This window comes from Bufo bufo, chromosome 1 (assembly GCF_905171765.1).
Source record: "Bufo bufo chromosome 1, aBufBuf1.1, whole genome shotgun sequence".
Lineage (NCBI taxonomy): Eukaryota > Metazoa > Chordata > Amphibia > Anura > Bufonidae > Bufo > Bufo bufo.
Window position 1 is genome coordinate 68,039,219 of NC_053389.1, and position 22,526 is coordinate 68,061,744.

The window sequence follows — 22,526 nt, forward strand, 5'->3', positions numbered from 1 at the left end:
ACCTACCCTACATGGCGGCATGCTTATGCTGATTTTGGCAGTGACAGACTCCCTATAAATCTTACAGGGGCTGTGTCATCTCAAGCATTGGTGGCATATATTGCTAGAGTATGCCAACGATGTCTGACAGGTGCGGGTCCCACCTCTGGGCGCTGTGCTCAGCTATTTTCAGCAGTCCCACAGAAATGAATAGAGGGTGGCCCTGCATGCGCAGTTTGCTCTCCTTCACTAGAGATGGAAGTTGGACCAGGTTGGATCAGACACTGGCGGTATATCCTAGTGCTATGCCACCAGTGCTCAAGATGACACAACCCCTTTAAACGAACAGAGCAAAGTCTGAAGAAGAACAACTTGCAGGTTCTGATGAGAACATAGGGCAGTGGTGGCAAATCTACGGCACGGGTGCCAGAGGCAGCACTCTGAGCCCTCTCTGTGGGCACCCGCGCCTTGGAAAAAGTCTAAGGCGTACCAATGTGCCCTAGACATTTCCTGCCAATTATCAGCGCAGGGGGCACTATGAACGGCACAGGCAGCGCACTGAATGTAGGCAGGCTACTATAGCGAAGTATATGGAAGATACTATACTGGACTGTAGTATTCAGGTTACATTGCCGTGTTGGGACTTTGCGATAAATAAGGGGGTTTTGGGTTACAGATTGGGCACTCAGTCTGTAAAAGGTTCGCCATCACTGACTTAGGGTCATGATTTCCGACAGGTGCAGGTTTGTCAAGGAAACCTTGTGCGACTACCATAGTATCTTCATCCTACCTGCATTGGAATGACACATGCACACAAGGCCTCCACAACAAAACTGCTCCTAACATCTTCTCATCCTAACCTGTTATAACAGTGCAGCTTCAGGCTTCGGGCCTGTAACGTGGAAGATCTCAGCAGGTCATCAAGATCAAGCAATGGTTTTCTCTATCTTTGATGCCTTTCCTCTGGTAGGTCATTAAAAAGGTACAACTACACCATACACAAAATGCAGACCAGAGCAAACACGCACATAGAAACCTCACTGTACATGTACTTGTCACCTCGTCACATTATACCTGAGGCTGAGCGGGAGTGGAATTAAAACTGAACCGTTCTTTTGTCCTACAAAGATAAAAAATAAATTGGTGAAGTTGACGTAGATCCAGACGCAAGCTGAGAGGTCGCACCGGACGTTGTTCCTCACCGCAGCACAAAGCTCTCCACATGTGTAACACGCAAGTAGTAGGTGGCATTCTTCTCAGACAAGGTAGAAACGTCCACAAAGAAGGACTCCGTCTTCGCCTCGGCCCGAGTGGGTGGCTGGCACAGTGTGCGCCCGACATCTTTATACTGGTAATTACGTTGGTACCTGGGGAAGAGCGTTTCTAGAGGTAAGTACCTGACATAAATGCATACGTGAAAGAGAAAGCAGAGAGAAGCTTCAAGTTAGGATTTTAACCCCTTCCTGCAACCCAACGTTCAAGAACATGATTGTGCTCACGTGGTGTACAGAGGCTGTGCCCGCCTGACTACCCGCTGGAGGATAGCTGTGATTGACAACTGCACTCCAGCACTTGCTTTGATCCCGTCTGTTTAACCCCTTAAGCACCGCGAGCAATGCTGACTATGGTGGAGGCAAATGGAGGAAGGTCACACTGTAAGGTCCCTGTCAGCCCTGGCAACGCAATGTCTAGTCAGAGTATCCGACAGGCCTTACCTCAGGTACCAGTAGCGGTGGTGGGAAAGTAGATAATAAAAGCATATGGCGGAACACTGTGTTAAAGTGTCACTGGGTTTTGGTAAAACTTTTTGATAAGTCATTAGAGACATATGAAAAGTTTAGATCTGTTGGGGTCTGAGCGAGAAGAGCCCCAACCAATCACTAGAACGAGGAGGGGGAAGAGCACATATATCTCACTCTCTCCTCGCTGCAGAAGTCTAGGGGCCCATCTCGATTCCATCCTCTGCAGCGAGGAGAAAGAGGGCTTCTCTCCCCTAGTTGTAGAGATTGGTGGGGGGTCCCACCACTCAGACCCCCACCGATCAAAACTATTCATATGTCTCTATGTACCAAAACTCAGTGGCCCTTAAAATGATCAAAGTCCACTAATGATACTTAAAAGGTTATTGCCAATGTCAGACATTCACTAGGATACGCCCCCAATGTCTCTGGGACCCGCACCCAAGCTTAGAACAGAGCCCGCAAAGTCCCGGAGGGTGCACTGAGCATGCACGCCCCCCCCCCCCCCCCCCCCATTCATTGCTATGAGAACGCCGAAAATAACTGGCTATTTCAGTCAGCCCCGCAGAAGTGAATGGAGCGGTGGCCATGCTTGCACAGTGCACTTCCCATTAATTTCAATGGGACTTCTGAAAATAGTTGAGCGCGCAGCTCGGCTATTTTCGTCACTCCCACAGGAATAAATGGAGGGCAGCCACGCATGCACAGGTATAGGTGTGTGTCCCGGAGGTGGGAATACCCCTTTAAAGAAAAAAATAAAAAATATATATAAAAATACACTGCTAAAAATACGGGAAAAAAAACACATACAAATAAATATATTTATTTATTTATATTAGGCAACAGTGGATGCTGTGAAACAAAAATAAATAAAAAAAACAATGGGGGAATTGCTTATTTACGCATTCCTCCACATTAAATACTATGCCTGAAAGAGCGCAAAAATGAAAAAAAAAAAAAATTCGGGTCCTTAGAACCAAAAAATGGCTCAAAGGGGTTTTTCTAATTTCCATGCTCACCTGCTCCCCACCCTTCATTGGTCTTCCAGTTCTAATTTGTCAACTTCTAGATGGATGGGATCTCATACGCTACTGCAGCCAATGACATGTCCCTATCCATTCAAAAAGTTAAAAAGTAAGTAAGGGGACTGGAACGCCAAAAAGGGAACCGGAACGGAGCAGCAGGGAGAAGGCGAGTATGGATTTTTCCACAGGTTGTAGTGAAAATAAAGTAAATAAGATAAGACACCCCCTATAAGAGGTTAAGGCTAAGGAACAGTGCAAGATATCAATCAACAAAGTGCCATGTATGTGGATAATACTCTAGCCTACTCCAAAAAATATATAATAATGGCTACTTACAAACCCCTGAGGGTCAGCGGTACTTGGAAAGACATCAACCCTTCCTTCTGCCGGACTACAAAGAGCAGCGGTGGTCCTTTCTGGTCAGACAGCACTTTGACCGAAACTCTGACTCCTTCAGTCTAAAAAGTCACAAAGCACAGATAGGCACGTTATAGTACTAATACAATTAATAATAATAATACTATGGCTCCATATACATGTAAATTTATTGGAAATTTCATATATAAAAGGAAGGGGAGCCGCCCTTAGGGCACATCCACGCTGCTGTACGACTCCATAGAACTCCTGAGGTGTACAGAGCTGTATAGAAGAAAAATATCCGGCACTGGAATGATATTCAGTAAAAACGTCCTCTTTATTTAACGTAACATAAATCCAGGTACAGACAGATCCTTGCACAAAGCGGTTGTTGACGCGTTTTGGACAAATATCCTTAGTCGTAACAGATCTGTATACACCGATAGGAGTCTATGGAACCTTACTATACCTACGCATGATTTTTACATCACAATTCTGGGATATTCCACAGATACTGTATTACGGAGTGACTCTCTCCAAGATTCCTACTACGGGAGAGTATCTGTGTAATACGGTGCTACCTGGACACACCATATGGCAGCCAAGATGCCTGTCAGACATATGACGCTATGGAAAGAGTAGCGCAAAAATGGTAAAAGAGGTCTGAGGTGATAGCAGCAGCACTGCAGCATATTAAGTCACAAAGTGGTCTGTATTTTGACCAATACCATTGCACTTACATATATTTATATTATATTATATATATATATATATTTTAAAAAATTCATTTTTCTATAATAATAAACGTGATCTTGATTTGGCATACTATACGCTATGGAATTGCAATAATGCACACTAACTATTAAGAAAAAATAAATAAATTAAATTATATATATATCCCTCTGATCTATTGATTTTAATGGTTATTTGTGTACACACACATAGATAGATAGATAGATATAAAGATTGCCAATTATAATTCTTTATTTTGTGGAAATATGTAGGTGTTCTCAGAGTGGATTACTGGATTAATACCCAGGAATGCTGATCCTACAGTCGCATCGCTGTCAGGAGAACAGGGCCTCCACACGGTATGGACCCGGGAACACACAGAACACGTGATCTCCTCTAGAGTCGGAACATTTACCACTGCCGAAAGTTTTCCCTGAAGCTAGAGATCTAGGAGAGGGATACACAGCCTTTTTTGGTACAAGGGCCACATGTCCCACTATTTTACTAATTTAACCCCTTAGTGAGCAGCCTGTTTGGGGCCTTAGTGACCAAGCAAATATATATATATTTTTTTCCATTGTCGCTACAACTTTTTTTCTGACGATATAGTCGTATGATGGCTTGTTTTTTTGCGGGACAAGTTGTAGTTTTTAATGGCACAATTTTGGGGTACACATAACTCATTAACTTTTATTAATTCTTTTTGCGGTGGATGAGAAAAACATCAATACTGTCATTCAGTGTTAAAGGGGTCGTCTCACTACAGCAAATAGCATTGATCATGTAGAGAAAGTTAATACAAGGCACTTACTAATGTATTGTGATTGTGCATATTGTCTCCTTTGCTGGCTGGATTCATTTTTCCATCACATTATACACTGCTTGTATCGCATCCAGGGATTATGACCACCACGTAATCCAGCAGTGGTGGTCGTGCTTGCACACTATAGGAAAAAGTGCCGGCCTCTCTGTTGGCCGGGAGCACGGGAGACCCTTGGGGGGGGGGGGGGGGGGGTTTATGGTGAGAATACTAATGAGTGCTTCCAATACGGAAGCGCTCATTAGTATAGGAGGATCGAGGAGGGGTCTATACTCATCGCACCCTGGTCTTTGTCTTTTCCTGCAGGATTCCGCATGCTGTGCTGTGACCTGTGCGCGTGCAAGGACATTGGCGCGCTCTGTGACCTCACGCTGTGCGGCGGTGGTTTCCAGAGCAGGAGACGCAAGTTGATATTTTTTTTTTGGTCTGATCTGAGGTCCAAATCACATGGGGGTCTTATTAACATGAGGGTCTGATCTGAGCATCTTAGCTGAGGTCTGACCTGAGGTCTAATACATTTTTTTTTTTCACTAGTTTCCTCCTCTAAAACCCAGGTGCGTCTTATAAACAGGTAAAAAAAAAAAAAAAATACTGGACATCTTGCTATTTGACTTTTATAGTTTTCTTGGGTGCGCAAAGCAAAAAACAAAACAAAAACCAATTGCGTCACTGTTCCTTTCGTTTTTTGGCTGCAGCTGTCACATGTCTGGGTCAAGTGTCATCGATGGAAGATGGCAGGAGGCCCAGGATGTGGCGACATCACTGTTTTATACCATTCTAACCTTTAGGTTGAACAACCCTTTTAAGGGCAAACTAACAACAAACCCAATTAAAGACCTAAGCAAACGCATAAAAGGAAGACATAAAATCTACTACATAAAAGCATCCCGGCTACACACAAAACACCCCCCTACGTAAAGCTGGCGTTTCTGAAAATGATTAAATCCGAGTTTTATTCCACATCATATACGCATAGTCCTGCGTCTACCAGCTATAAGAAAACTGGCTTAGTTGCCCATAGCAACCAGACTGATCCTTACATTTTCCAAAGCAGCTGTTGGACTCTGACTGGTTGCTATCGGCAACTAAGACAGTTTTCATATACAGCATTTTTGATAAATCTCCTTTATAGGCTTAAAATATTTATCCTTCTCTCCTGGCTCCATATTTTTTTATAATCAGAGCACCAAACTCTATAGATTTAACCCCTTAACGCATAATCACGTACATTTTCTGCATTATGTTGAAGGGCTCGCATGGAGCACACGGCTGCGCTGACCCTGCTCCATACATGGCGGGGGGCGGCTGTATAGTACAGCAGGCACCCGGCCGCAGTGACCAGGATCGGCGATTAACCCTTCAAATCCCACATTCAATAGCGATTGCGGCATCTGTGAGGTAAGGCAGAGGGATGTGGCTCCCTCTGACTTCTGATCAGAGGCCCCGCAGTGAAATTGTGGGGCTCCGATCAGTTACCATGACAGGATAGGGCCTGATGAAGCTTTCCAGGGTTGCCATGGTAATCCGTCTGCAAAGCTGTGCATGATCTCTTATGGTGAATGGAACAAGGGTTCTAGTCCCTAAGGGCTCTTTCACACAAGCGGATCCCACGGATCCTGTGCCTCTCTGTGACCTTTGTGCTACAAAAGCAGTGACAACTTTATCTCACTGTGATTTTGTAGTAAAAAGATCACAGTGAGGCAAAGAGCATTATCAATCATGTTACTGCTCCGTGTCTCTGCTGTCCGGAACAGGGCTTGGCTCTCTTTTACGCAGAAGATTACCCGCACGGGATCTGCTCGTGTGAAAGAGCCCTAAAGGGGTTTAAAAGTTATAATGTAAAAAGTTTTAAAAAAAAACATACAAATATTAAACATTTAAATCACCCCCCTTTCCAAATTTTACATATAAAAATATATAGAAACATAGAATGTGTCGGCAGATAAGAACCATTTGGCCCATCTAGTCTGCCCAATATACTGAATACTATGAATAGTCCCTGGCCCTATCTTATATGAAGGATGGCCTTATGCCTATCCCATGCATGCTTAAAGGGAATCTGTCACCTATTTTGAGCCTATAATACTGTTAACATAGCAATGTGCAATAAAGTACCTTCTTACCTACATGTGTCCTCTGGAGCAGGAGTATCGTACAGGCGCAGGCACTCAGATACTGCGCCTGCGCGGGATTTCGGAGGCCAAGAGAGGAGGAAGCAAGGACGGTGCAGTGAATAAATTACATGACGTAGTGAGTGGAGGGGGCGGCGCCATTCGGCAAGGATGTAGGAGGACATTTATTTCTTAGGAGGCGTGCTGGGCACTGCAGGGGGGCGTTACTGGGCACTAGAGCTGGGTAATAACGCCCCTCTGGGCACCTTGAGACTAAATTTGTATATCAGAAAAATCGCTTTTTTATCTGAATGAAAAGTTGAATAAAAGAAAGAGGACACATGCAGGAGTGAAAGTACTTTATTGCACATTGCTATGTTAACAGTATTATAGGCTCAAAATAGGTGACAGATTGTAACAGTACAGCCTGGATCGCAGCGGCTCCCTGTGACGATACGCTGGCTTGCGGTCCAGCGTGGAACGCACCGGCCGTCTGCGATGATACGCTGGCTTGCGCTCCAGCGTGGAACGCAGTGGCCGTCTGTGATGATACGCTGGCTTGCGCTCCAGCGTGGAACGCAGCGACCGCCTGTGTTGTTACGCTGGCTTGCGCTCCAGCGTGGAACGCAGTGGCCGCTGGGTCATCCTGTGACTCCGTCCACTTACTTCCAGGCCTTAAATAGAAGACAGGCGCTAAGCAGGGTGTTCCACTAATGGAGTGCGCAGCCTGCTAGCTCCATTGCATCTGAGGACTCTGCCCACATATCCAGACCTGGATCCCTAACAACATTGTGAAGGACTTCCTACCTTCTTGCCACTGGCTTCCCCACTGCTGGCTTCCTAGCCAGGACCAACTAACCGCAAGTATATGCCTGTTACCTGCTCTGATTATGGTCCTGGAACTCAGAGTGGGGTGGTTCCTGCTGGTGTGAGGCGATATTCCCATACCAACACTGAACTCAGGACATGCTATACAAACTGAACCTGCTGCATATTATATACTAAACTCAGGACATGCTATACTAACTCTGAACCTGCTGCATATTATATACTAAACTGAGGACATGCTATACAAACTCTGAACCTACTGCATATTATATACTAAACTGAGGATATGCTATACTAACTCTGAACCTGCTGCATATTATATACTAAACTGAGGACATGCTATACTAACTCTGAACCTGCTGCATATTATATACTAAACTGAGGACATGCTATACTAACTCTGAACCTAGCGAGACCCTCAATGTGACTGTACAACATCTCCAGCTAGAAAACCAGGCACTACGGCAACTTGTCACGCAGGGGCCGGGACACCCCCGTGATGGACCAGAACCCAAGGTCAGTCCACCTGAGTTATTCTCGGGTGACCGAAGGCAGTTCAGGGATTTCCTGAACGCGTGCAAACTAATGTTTGAGCTGCAGCCCCGGACTTACCCAACTGACAGAACAAAAGTACTTACCATGATCTCTTACCTCAGGGGGGAGCCCAGAGCATGGGCCAATACTTATTTAGAAAAAGAAGACCCAGTCCTGGATTCCTTCCCTCTGTTCCTTGAAAAAATGGCCCTTCTCTACGAGGACCATAGTAAACAGTTGACCGCTGAGACGCTATACGCAGCCTTAAACAAGGGAGACGACCTGTAGAGGACTTTATTGCGGAATACACTCGCTGGGCCCGGGAGACTGAATGGAATGATCTCACTCTTAGGAATCAGTTCCGCCTAGGTCTTTCCGAGGCCCTGAAGGACGAATTAGCCCGAGGAGAATTACCACTTACACTTAATGCCTTGATGCAGAAGGCCACCACCATTGACAGACGGCTGAGGGAACGCAGAGCCGAGAGAGTCTCAGGCTACACGCCCAACCCAAGACCGTCCAGCCAGGGTCCTGCTGTAGAGATGATGGAGATTGGGGCGATCCGAGGACCTCTGACCGAGAGAGAGAAAGCCAGGAGACGTAACCTCAACCTCTGTTTATACTGTGAGTCTGCTGACCATACCGTTGACGGATGCCCCGCGATACGTAAGAAGTGCGAAGGTAAGAGCGGCACGTTTTGTACCTTAGGCAGTACAAAAAAATAGTACTGGTGGTTACATATACACGTCTCTCACCTTACAGTGGGACAAAAACCGGATTATCGTTGAAGCCATGGTGGACACGGGAGCTTCGGGGAATTTTATCGACATGCATCTGGTTGAGCGAAATAAAATTCCCCACATGAGAAAAAACGTTCCGATATCCGTGAGTTTCATTGACGGTACCACTTCTAGTCCTATCCACAGTCAGACTCAACCCCTCATGGTGACATGTGAAAATAACCACACAGAATTCTTATCCCTTGATATCATACACTCTCCATTGTTTCCCGTGATTCTTGGGTTGCCATGGTTGCAAATACACCAGCCAACCCTCCTATGGAAACAGGGGAGAGTTCAGTTTACGTCACCTTATTGTATGGAGACCTGCTTTCCTCTCAAATCTCTCATGCACGTGGGAGTGAACCAGGTTCCCAGCCAATACGCAGACTTTGCTGAGGTATTCAGCGCAAAGAAGGCGGAATCTCTTCCGCCCCATAGATCTTACGATTTCCCCATAGACTTGCTGCCGGGTAGTGAGATACCCACGGGTAGAATTTATCCATTGGCACAACCAGAACTTGTTCACCTCAAACAGTACCTAGAAGAGAATTTACGAAAAGGTTTTATTCAGCCTTCAACCTCCCCGGCAGCAGCAGGGATGTTCTTCGTGAGAAACAAAGACTCAAGCCTAAGGCCCATCATAGATTACAGAGCCTTGAACAAAGTAACAAAAATCGGTACCCCTTGCCGCTAATATCCGAACTCATAGAAAGATTACAAACAGCAACTATCTACACCAAGCTGGATTTGAGAGGCGCATACAACTTAATTAGGATCAGAAAAGGTGATGAATGGAAGACAGCTTTCCGCACTCGGTATGGTCTCTTCGAGTATACAGTGATGCCCTTCGGGTTGTGCAACGCCCCTGCCACATTCCAAAATTTTATTAACGACATCTTTAGGGATCTACTGGACGTATGTGTAATCATCTATCTTGATGATATACTAGTGTATTCCGATAACTTACACGACCACAGGAAACATGTCCGTTGGGTTCTTGCACGGTTAAGTGTTCATCGCTTATACGTCAAACAGGAAAAATGTGTGTTCGAGACTACTTCTCTTCCCTTCCTCGGATATATAATTTCACCCAAGGGTATCCAGATGGATCACTCAAAAATCACTTGCACCCAAAATTGGCCGATCCCGGATTCCAGGAAAGCTCTTCAACGGTTCCTGGGGTTCTCAAACTTCTATAGGAAATTTATTAAAGATTTCTCCGCTACCACTAACCCGCTTAACTAGTGTCAACACGAAGTTCGTTTGGTCCAAGGACGCCCAATCAGCGTTTGAGTTATTAAAGAACAGGTTCACTACGGCACCGATACTGACTCTCCCAAATCCGAACCATCACTACGTGCTGGAAGTAGACGCATCCCAGGCAGCCATAGGAGCTGTTCTGTCCCAGCGAAGCTCTTTTTCAACTCCGTTACATCCTATCGGGTTCTACTCCCGGACGCTAAATACCGCCGAATTCAATTACCCCATAGGCGAAAAGGAACTCCTCGCCATAAAATGCTCCCTGGAAAATTGGAGGCATTTACTTGAAGGATCAATACACCCCATCACAATTTATACGGATCACCGTAATCTACAATACCTGAAAACCAATAAAACACTATCAGGCCGTCAAGTACGGTGGAGTTTTTTTTTTTTGACAGGTTTAACTTCCAAATTACATACCGACCAGGCTCAAAAAATGGGAAGGCCGACGCCTTGTCACGACTGGCTGAAATTCGCACCTCAGACACGGCCCCCACATGGATCATTCCACCGAAGAAACTCGTCCTTGCCACCATAACGTTGGAAACCCAGCTCAAGGATGCTCTAATTAATGACCATGCTAATACCCCCCCTGGTCTTTCACAGAACCAACAGGGTCTCCTTTACAAGGACAGCCAACTGTATATACCACCCTCCCTCACCAATCAGGTGATCAAACTTTGCCATGATTTACCCCTCGCGGGACATCCCAGCATTGCTAAAACCACTACCCTGATACTCAGGAACTTCTGGTGGCCAAAGATGACCAAACAAATTGAGGAATACGTTTCCACGTGCGAGACCTGTGCCTCATGTAAAACTGACAGGAACCGACCCTATGGTCTCCTAATGAGTCTTCCCATCGCCAACAGACCCTGGGTATGGGTCTCGATGGATTTCATAGTTGAACTTCCCCTTTCCAGAGGAAACAACACCATCATGGTGGTAGTGGATTTGCTGACTAAGATGGCACACTTCGTGCCCCTCAAGAAGTTACCCTCCTCCAAGGAAACGGCCGTGGTATTCCTGTCTAATATTATTAAGTTACATGGAATTCCTAGCCAGGTCATATCAGACAGGGGTTCGCAATTCGTATCCAAATTCTGGAGAGCACTTTGTTCCAGACTTCAAAATCGACCACAGAATGTCTACCGCCTATCACCCCCAAACTAATGGGCAAACTGAAAGGGTGAATCAGTGTCTGGAACAGTTTCTCAGATGTCACTGCTCATTTCTCCAGGATGACTGGGAGGGCCTACTTCCTCTCGCTGAATTCGCCTATAATAATTCTACGAATTCCTCCACATTACATACTCCATTCTTTGCTATTTACGGATTTCACCCTAGGTCTCTTCCTCAAACCAGCCTTCCCACAAACGTTCCAGCACAGACGATTATCTGACCACTTTGCAAACTACCCTTAAGACGCTAAAAGACAACCTTCAACGGGCAAAGGAAAGACAGAAGTTTTACTACGACCGTCGTAGGAGAGAAAATCCTCCCTACCAGGTCGGGGACTCGGTTTGGTTATCAACAAGAAACCTTCGGTTGGGGGTACCTTCCAAGAAATTGGGAAGACAATTCCTGGGTCCTTTTCCGATAGAAAGGATTATTAACCCCAACACGGTGAGACTCACCCTTCCTCCTCGATTACAGGTACATCCCACATTCCACGTGTCACTACTGAAGCCGTTTAGACCTAGGCCGTTCCCATCAAATGATCCTCGACCCTTGCCGCCGATAGAGGTCCAAGGAGAAGAAGAATTTGAAGTTGAGCAGCTCATTGATTCCAGAAGAAGACGGAGGAAGATCCAGTATCTCGTTAGATGGAAGGGGTATGGTCCCCAGGATGACTCTTGGGAAGATGTGCAAAACGTTCATGCTCCCAGACTCCAAAGATTGTTCCATAGAAGATTTCCCAACCGACCCTCTCCTAGTGGGGTACCCCGGATGGGTCCCTTAAGGGGGGGGGGGGGGGGGGGTACTGTAACAGTACAGCCTGGATCGCAGCGGCTCCCTGTGACGATACGCTGGCTTGCGCTCCAGCGTGGAACGCACCGGCCGTCTGCGATGATACGCTGGCTTGCGTTCCAGCGTGGAACGCAGGGACCGCCTGTGTTGTTACGCTGGCTTGCGCTCCAGCATGGAACGCAGTGGCCGCTGGGCCATCCTGTGACTCCGCCCACTTACCTCCAGGCCTTAAATAGAAGACAGGTGCTAAGCAGGGTGTTCCACTAATGGAGTGCGCAGCCTGCTAGCTCCATTGCATCTGAGGACTCTGCCCACATATCCAGACCTGGATCCCTAACAACATTGTGAAGGACTTCCTACCTTCTTGCCACTGGCTTCCCCACTGCTGGCTTCCTAGCCAGGACCAACTAACCGCAAGTATATGCCTGTTACCTGCTCTGATTATGGTCCTGGAACTCAGAGTGGGGTGGTTCCTGCTGGTGTGAGGCGATATTCCCAAACCAACTCTGAACTCAGGACATGCTATACAAACTCTGAACCTACTGCATATTATATACTAAACTGAGGACATGCTATACTAACTCTGAACCTGCTGCATATTATATACTAAACTGAGGACATGCTATACTAACTCTGAGCCTGCTGCATATTATATACTAAACTGAGGACATGCTATTCTAACTCTGAACCTAGCGCATACTAGATACTACTCTGAACTGTGCACAAGCTTATACTAACTTGTGACTCCTGTATACTGGGGGACCTTCCTTACGGCAGTAACTAATTAGATGGATAGCGGTAAATGATTTTGTTACCCCAAACTCTCCGCCCAAGACTGAGAGTGACGCCTGGGGTACATACTGAGTAACCGCGAATCCCACAGCCAAAAACAAGGGCGGTGGGATAATAGTGGATGTGCATTGCTTCCGCAGTTGAGATCCTAACTGATCAACTAGGTGCGTTACACAGATTCCCCTTAAACTCCTCCACTGTGTTTGCAGCTACCACTTCTGTAGGAAGGCTATTCCATGCATCCACTACTCTCTCAGTAAAGTAATACTTCCTGATATTACTTTTGAACCTTTGCCCCTCTCATTTAAAACTATGTCCTCTTGTAGCAGTTTTTCTTCTTTTAAATATTCTCTCCTCTTTTACCTTGTTGATTCCCTTTATGTATTTAAAAGTTTCTATCATCTCCCCTCTGTCTCGTCTTTCTTCCAAGCTATACATGTTAAGGTCCTTTAATCTTTCCTGGTAAGTTTTATCCTGCAATCCATGTATAAGTTTAGTAGCTCTTCTCTGAGCTCTCTCCAAAGTATCAATATCCATCTGGAGATATGGTCTCCAGTACTGCGCACAATACTCCAAATGAGGTCTCACTAGTGCTCTGTAGAGCGTCATGAGCACCTCCCTCTTCTACTGGTAATGCCTCTCCCTATACACAAGCATTCTGCTAGCATTTCCTGCTGCTCTATGACATGGTCTGCCTACCTTTAAGTCTTCTGAAATAATGACCCCTAAATCCCTTTCCTCAGATACTAAGCATAACAGGCATCGTCGTGTCCGAAACTGTCTGAACGTCGTAACAGAAAATAAAATAAAAATATGCGATTCATCATGTTTTAGTCACCTTGTCCCCCTAAAAAAAATATTGAATAACAGTGATCAAAAAGTTGAACGTACCCCAAAAATTGTACCAATAAGGCTACTTTCACACCTGCGTTCAGGTGTCCGCTCGTGAGCTCCGTTTGAAGGGGCTCACGAGCGGTCCTGAACGCAGCCGCCCGGCCCTGATGCATTCTCTATGGAGGCGGATCCACTGAGAATGCATCCGCCTGCCAGCGCTCAGCCTCCGCTCAGTGAGCGGACACCTGAACGCTGCATGCAGCGTTCGGGTGTCCGCCTGGCCGTGCGGAGGCGAGCGGATCCGTCCAGACTTACAATGTAAGTCAATGGGGACGGATCCGCTTGAAGATGACACCATATGGCTCAATCTTCAAGCGGATCCGTTCCCCATTGACTTACAGTGTAAAGTCTGAACGGATCCGCTCAGGCTACTTTCATACTTAGAAAATTTTCTAAGTTTTAATGCAGACGGATCCGTTCTGAACGGATGCGAATGTCTGCATTATAGGAGCGGATCCGTCTGATGAAACATCAGACGGATCCGCTCCTAACGCTAGTGTGAAAGTAGCCTAAATACTAGTTTGTGTCCCACGAAAGAAAAACACATGAGCGGCAAAAAAGATGGGTTTCTTTATTTCTGAACTTTCACATCAGTACAGGCATGGGGCGGATCAACATACCGCAGACAGTAACTCGTGGCAATGGCCGTTTCTCACCTCAGAGCTTCCTCAGGCCACTGAAGTTCTGACGTACGAACGCCATCTTTAAGCATCAGAACCTCTGCGCGGCACACACTAGTGACCAGAGGTTCGGTGCCATACATGAAAACATGTATTATAACATAACATAAGATCAAAAAAGAGAGATCACAAACCAAAACGATGTACTATCTACAAAAATACTTCTAAATCATTTCTGTCATTTAAGCCCAATGGGCCCATATCTCTGGATCTCAGTATCCATCTTGCCTCTCTTCTCAAGAGCTCTCGATGTCTATCGCCCCCTTGTGGTGGATTACACACTAGCTCAATCCCTGCAAACCTCAAAACCTATTATGTTCCAATCTCACATGTTCTATTAATCGTGGGCAATCTGTCCCTGTATGGATGGAGTTTAGATGTTCTCTAAATCTTTCATTCATGTTCCTAATGGTCTTGCCTACATAAAATCTACCGCATATACATAAAATGAGATATACAACATATTTACTCCTGCATGTAGTCAAAGTATTAACTCTGTATTGCAGACCTCCAAGGCTAATACATCCCATTGAGGGTTGTACTTACAATAAGAACAGTTTTTTCCGCAACGACGATTCCCAATAGGTCCCCAATCTCTCAGCCACATACCTGACTTTAATTCTACAAAGCGACTTCTAACCAGTTTGTCTTTTAAAGTGTGACATTTCCTAAAAGCCACTAAGGCCTCATTCACACGGGCGTCGCGTGTGAGGGCCGGATAGGATGCGGGTGCGTTGCGGGAAAATGCATTATTTTTCCGCACGAGTGCAAAAGAGTTTTAATGTGTTTTGCACACGCGTGAGAAAAATCGGCATGTTTGGTACCCGGACTTCTTCACAGAAGTTCGGGTTTGGGATCAGTGTTGTGTAAATGTATTATTTTCCCTTATAAACATGGTTATAAGGGAAAATAATAGCATTCTTAATACAGAATGCAAAGTAAATTAGGGATGGAGGGGTTAATTATATTTTTTTTTTATAAAAATGAAACTCCCCTCATCCACTTGTTCGCGCAGCCCGGCTCGTCTTCATTCTTCTTCTTTGAGGACCTGGGAGGAAAAGGACCTTTGGTGACGTCACTGCACTCATCACATGGTCCATCACCATGGTGATGGACCATGTGATGAGCGCAGTGACATCACCAAAGTTACTTTTTCTCCCAGGTCCTCAAAGGAGAAGAATGAAGACGAGCCGGGCTGCGCGAACAAGTGGATGAGGGGAGTTTAATTATAATATTATTATTTTTAACCCCTCCATCCCTAATTTACTTTGCATTCTGTCTTCAGAATGCTATTATTTTCCCTTATAACCATGTTATAAGGGGAAATAATAAAGATCGGGTCCCCATCCCGATAGTCACTGAAAGGAATCCATGTTTTTTTTATATGTCAAAACCAATTCTGCTTTTTGCCGTAGTTTCATTTCTCTGTTAGAAACTAACTCTGATTGCTGTTAATCTAATTGCTGTTAAGTTTCTTTTCTCTGTAACCCTGAATTTTATCTCTTTGGCACTACTCCCGGACAATACTCCTAATATGGAAGTTCCGTTTTTGTTTCTCTTTTTCTGTCTGTAGAATAAAACGTGTTAATATGATAGGTTGAATACATAACTTACGATGATATGCTAATAAGGGGGGTAAAGCCCCCTCTATATAACCTGTGTGCATTAAAAATAAACCTCAGAGTGTTCATTCAGTACATCACTGTTGTGTCTTTTATTCCCTACTGAGTGAAGCGCTCTCCTGGCGTCAGAAAAGGACTCAAACCAAGCCGATACTAGAAGTTTGGTGCCAGGGGTACCAAGTGGGACGTTGAGATTCCTATCAGTCACCTAGCAACCATGCGTGAAAATCGCACCGCATCCGTGGATGCTTGCGATTTTCACGCAGCCCCATTCACGTGAAAAACTCCCAATATAGAGCATGCTGCGATTTTCACGCAACGCACAAGTGATGCGTGAAAATCACTGCTCATGTGCACAGCCCCATAGAAATGAATGGGTCTGGATTCAGTGCGGGTGCAATGCGTTCACCTCACGCATCGCACCCGCGCGGAAAACTCGCCCGTGTGAAAGGGGCCTAGGGGGTCATATCCTTTCATCTATTTCCACTATATCCCAAATCTCCCTTATCACTCTAGATTTGGTCTGCGATAGGGCTATATTTGAAAGAAAAACAAAGCGTTTCCGGTTATCTGCCTGTCTCCTAGTTTTTATATTCCCCTCAAGTGCCGCAGCCCTGTGAACTGACGCTATGACTGCAATGCATCATGTAACAGGCTCATAGGAGAACCTCTAGCCAATAGGCGTTTCTTTAGGTCTAAAGATTGTTCCCTAAAGCTCTCTTCTGTTTTGTTGATTCTTCTCAATCTCACAAATTGTCCATAAGGGAGCGCTTTCTTCACACTTTCTGGGTGATAACTCGTGAAGTGTAGCAGGGAGTTGGTGGCCGTTGGCTTCCGATAGCCCTCAGTAACCAACTCACCCCCTCTCTTTAACACCATCACATCCAAAAATTCTAACCTAGATCCTCCAAAATTATTCATAATATTCACCATGTTTAGATATCCTACAAACTCCTTGAACAGGGATTCAGAGCTAGACCAAACCATAAAACCATCATCAATATATCCTAAATACAGCTGTATATAGGGCACATAGGGGTTATCAACTGTGAAAATATATTTATCTTCAAACCTAGCTAGGTATAAATGTGCAAAGGTACATGCGACTGGCGTGCCCATTGCCGTTCCAAATTTTTGTCTGTCCCCAAATTTGAAGGCATTATTCTTCAAAATTAAATCTAATGCACCTTTTACGAAGTTCACAAACTTCTCACTTTTATTGGTGTTACTCAATATTTCACTAACAGCAATGATGCCCTCATCTTGTAGGATACGAGTGTACAGACTCTCTAAATCTAGAGAGACCAATTGGTAACCCTCCTGCCACTGGAAAGATCCCAGTGCCAACAAGAGGTCTCCAGTGTCTCTGAGATAAGATGGTTTCTCATTAATGTCATTGGGAGACACAGCACCATGGGTATACACCCAGCTACCACTAGGAGGCAACACTAGATATCAAAATGGTTAGCTCCACCTAGGTGGGCTATACCCTCTCCACAGACACTAGGCTAATCAGTTTTAGTCTAGTGTCCGTAGGAGGCAGACATGACCTGCTGTTATGTTTGTTTTTTGCAGGTCTTGCTGCTTTTTTCTTTTTCTTTTTTCTCCTTTCGTCTGCAGGTCTCTGCCTGCTGCAGGATGGGGCTCCATCGTGGATAACCACTTTATTGCACCCCTTGCGGGCACGTACTTTGAGTACCTCGCCGGTCACCCAGTCCCCCATTACTGCATTCGCAGTGGCATGCCGGTAATCCCACATAAGTGCGAGTAAGTGCGCCTGAAGACGCCGGACCGTAAGTATTACCCCCTGCGTCCCTGTCCCATGGGGTCTCGGGTTAGTTCCCCTCCTTTGGCCAGGGGGTGGGTTTCACTTTATTCGGGGGGCCTGGGAAACCCTTCTCTTCCTAGCCACCCATGTCCCTCCCCGGCCTTCCCTTCTAACATAGTCCCTGGCTTCTGCCAGGACTAGGCAGCATCTTCTCTGGCCTGTCCTTGGGTCCCAGGTGCACCTTTTGCCCCGTTTTTTCCCTCCCCGAGAGGAGCTCTCCCCCCCACGCCTGTTTTTTTTATTTACAGAGGGCCACTGGCCGCTTTATTAAATCGAGGCCACGGCCTTTACCTTGACTAAACCGCATCATCTCCGGCCCCCTTCTGACTTCCCAGGCTTCTTTCCTGCCCCCCCCCCCCCCCATCTCATTCTAGTGCAGGCTTTAGCCCTGTGTGCAGAGTTTTCACTTAATTCCGGCATCAGGGCATCAAGGATCATCCCATACAGCCTTCCGGCACGCTTCTGCGGCTACTGCAGCACCCCTTCGGGGACACAGCACCTGGGGTCTGGTAGGACAGCCTCCGGCTGACAGTTTTTCTTTTTTTCAGACTTCCAGGCTGGCAATGCTGAGAGTCCCCCATTCCCAGCCCACCTTCGGGGTCGCCACATATTTTTCGTGCGCCTGTTGCTGTAGAAAGTCGCCATGCGGTCAGCCTGTTTGTTTGTGCGCAGTGCCTGGTCTCCAGGCTTCCTCAGGGCTCCCTGCCCCCCCTTTCTGCATAGGCACCTTGTGAATGGGTCCCTTCCCTGTCCCAGGCTATAGGGAATCTACCCTCCCCTCCCATTAATAGAACATGTGAGATTGGAACATAATAGGTTTTGAGGTTTGCAGGGATTGGGCTAGTGTGTAATCCACCACAAGGGGGCGATAGACATCGAGAGCTCTTGAGAAGAGAGGCAAGATGGATACTGAGATCCGGAGCTATGGGCCCGGTGGGCTTAAATGACAGAAATGATTTAGAAGTATTTTTGTAGATAGTACATCGTTTTGGTTTGTGATCTCTCTTTTTTGATCTTATGTTATGTTATAATACATGTTTTCATGTATGGCACCGAACCTCTGGTCACTAGTGTGTGCCGCGCAGAGGTTCTGACGCTTAAAGATGACGCTTGTACGTCAGAGGCCTGAGGAAGCGCTGAGGGGCAAAACGGCCGTCGCCACGAGTTACTGTCTGCGGTATGTTGATCCGCCCCATGCCTGTACTGATGTGAAAGTTCAGAAATAAAGAAACCCATATTTTTGGGTGAATGCCGATCATGTGATTTTCTTTTGTGGGACATGTGCATGAATACTTGAGAGCAGAGCACCGCCGACAGTGGGGGGAAAAAGACCTGACTCGAGAGCAGAGACTTACAAGAGGAATTTGGGCAATGCCACCCCGTCTATATCTTGATATTGTTTAAAGGGATTCTGTCATGAGATTTTATCCCTATAACCTAAACATATGCCCAGGTCCGTACTAATAACATGAATCCTAAGCTGGCCTTATTAAACCTGCTTGTGGCTCTATTAGCCCCAAAAACAGGTTTTTATAACCTGTCACTCACCTACCTAAGGTGCCCAAGGGGACGTCCGTTAATACATTGTGCCCGGCCGCACCCACCCTTCCTCACCTCAGCTCTGCAATATCCCGCGTGTGCGCACTAGGTTCAGCCTGATGCGCCCGTGCGGACTCCTGGCAGCGGCTTCGTTGAGCGAAGTTATTAGTACGGACATGGGCATATGTTTAGGTTATAGGGGTAAAATCTCATGACAGAATCCCTTTAAATACTACAGTTCGTCCGGAAAAAAAAAACAAGCCCTCATACAGCTCTGTACATAAAAATATTTTAAAAATAATTAAATAAAATGGTGATGCAAAGAAAATTTAGATTTTTTTCCAAGGTTTTTATTTTTTAAAAGTAATAAAACAAACTAAAAACCATACAAATTTGGCATCGCCGTTGTCGAACTGACCCACAAAATAAGGATGTCATGTCATTTTTAGCAAACACTTTATGTCGTAATATCAAAACCCAAAACATTGGAGCGGAATTTTTTTTAAATTTTACCCCACAAATACTTTTTTTTACCCATTTTCCAATACTGGATATGGATTTGAGAATGGAGAATTTAAAAAGTTATGGCTAAAGGGGTTAAAACATAAAAAGCCCCTTCATGTAGAAATACAATCACAGAGAACTGCAGGTGTATGGCCGGCTCTGTATTCAGCTGTTTGAGAAGATAGCGGCACTCGCAGTAGCGCCACGGCCTTCTCTTTGCTTTTCCCAGGCTGAGTGATGACATGTTCATGTAGCAATTAAAATTTCAGAAAACCCTTTTAATGATGAAGGGTTCTGTAAAAAGTGGGGAAACAAGCATGGCCTCCAACACCGAGCAGACAGTGCAGATTGACATGATAACTGGCGTTGGACGTCTTCAAGAGGTTAATCCCCCCGAAATATGCTCAGTAAATAAAATGAACCTCCTATTGCGCTGCCCGTCATTCCTCTGCTGTAATACACTTGCGGTCTTTAATCCCAAAGGTTTAATCCGTGTAGCAATCTGTTGTAGAACGCAGATCGGAATTTCAGTTCCTCCAAGCCACTATGTTAAATGGACAACGTTTGTAGAGCTTTTTACTTCCCCAAAAATGAATAATTTACCAATTCTGACATTCTTACCTTGCAGAGAACACATTGAGAGCGGTTGTGCAATACTGCGGCGCAAGTGTGAACATGACCATGGTTCTCTTTTTTTAAATCCATATTACATTGCATCACAGCCTAGTTCTAAGTTTAGAAAGAAAGAAAAAACTTCTTGTAGGTGAAGTTCTCCAGCAAAGTGACAAAATCTGCAGAGACCCACATGCCTGTCCATAGACACAAGGAATATGTATATGGCTAGGGGTCGGTCCTGAAGATATTTATGCAAAGCCTCCAACCAGGTTTTAGAGGAGGAAAATAGGAAAAAAAATATTTTCATCAGACCTCATATCAGGGCATCACATCAGACCCCCATATCAGGGCATCACATCAGACCCCCATATCAGGGCATCACGTCGAACCTCAGATCAGCCCTCAATGTCAGACCCCAGATCAGCCTTCAATGTCAGACCCCAGATCAGCCTTCAATGTCAGACCCCACCAATTAGAGTTCCATCAGACCTCAGATCAGATTAAAAGAAAAAACTTCTCTTACCTCTCCTGTGCCGCAGCTCCTCTCCACGTCCGGAGGTCTCTGCAGAAGTCGTGCTCCCCTGTTTTCTCTGGCCCACGCTGCACTGTCACCTGACTGCGTACACTACGTCCCCGACATCGTACGTGGTCAGGACAGTGTGGCGCTGGGCCTAGGAAAGATCGTGAAGGGTGAGTACCGGAAGCACTCTTAGCGCTTTACTCCCCACTCCTGCTACTTAATGCATACTACTGGATATGCTCATTAGCATTAGCTTTATAAGACGCACAGCCTTTTTTCCTCACTTTTGGTGGGGAAAAATGCGTCTTATAAAGCGAAGAATACTGTAGCTGAAACATAATCATCCACTGCAGAGTAATACAGAAGGACAATGCACAGAGCAGCATTACATACCCATGTTTTAACTATTAGGGTACTGTCATATGTGGCAACAAGTTAAAGTGGGTTCCCTGTTTTCCTGCACTCTATCACGGTCACATGACATTTTCCCTATCCCGATGACATCACGTCTACATCTGAGTCATGGCAAGGCTTGTAAGGTTCTGCCCTGTGGACTCAACATCACCAGTGACCTTGGCTCTCAGAGCTCATTCTCCTGGACCCTGCCATGTAGATGTCATGTTAGCAATGTTTCCGTGTCTTAGGACGGGGGTTTTACAGCAGGGCTTCAAGCAGGCTTGGACCCCCGGATGCAGTCAGGAATTTCAGGGCTCCACACAGGAAAATCATATGCCCCCCTCATTTGTATTTAGGCCATTTACCAATAACCATATATAATATGTTCACTATATTATACAACTTTCTCATTTTTTTTTAGGGTTGAGTGAATGGAGTTTGGATTGCTGTATCCGAACCCGATTCTTTTAAAAACTTTAAGAATATAGCCTCCGTCCTACTGTTAAAGGAGGTCTTTCAGAAGTTTCAGCAAATATTGCGAGACTTACTTTGTCTCGCCTCTATCACGTGTCACTTCGTTTATTGGCATAAATTACTGTATCAAAATACGAAGCTGAACCTGGCTTCGTTAATGAGACACGTAGCCAAGTCTGGCTTAGTATTTTGAGGCGAGACGAAGTAAGTCTTGCGATATTTGCTGAAACTTCGGAAATATATATAAATATTTTTTTTTGCACACACACATACCTAACACCTACTTTTTATAACAGTTTTTATTTATTTATATTTTATTTAATTTTTTTTTTGGGGGGGGGGGGGGGGGGGGAATCCCTGCCGTCATGGAGGATTCATGAAAAGGAAATTACCGGTAAGTAATAGGGTTTTTCCCTTTCATCCTCCATGACGGCATACCATGAGATATATCAGATCAATACTAACCTAGGGAGGGACAACGGCTTCTAAAACTCTCCTACCGAAGGAAAGCTCCTTCTTTG

At 45.5% G+C, this 22,526-nt stretch overlaps 1 protein-coding gene across 2 annotated transcripts in view; it reads right to left on the reverse strand.

The window, feature by feature from the left end:
- The window catches only part of SIDT2 (SID1 transmembrane family member 2), an 86,832-nt gene that overhangs the window by 56,493 nt on the left and 7,813 nt on the right, over positions 1-22,526 (reverse strand). For both annotated transcript variants that reach the window (XM_040425977.1, XM_040425967.1), the window contains exons 3-5: positions 3,080-3,201; positions 1,182-1,346; positions 1,054-1,099 (exon numbers count right to left, since the gene is read on the reverse strand). In XM_040425977.1, coding sequence (XP_040281911.1) covers positions 1,054-1,099; positions 1,182-1,346; positions 3,080-3,201 — 333 coding nt within the window. The remainder of the gene's footprint in view (positions 1-1,053; positions 1,100-1,181; positions 1,347-3,079; positions 3,202-22,526) is intronic.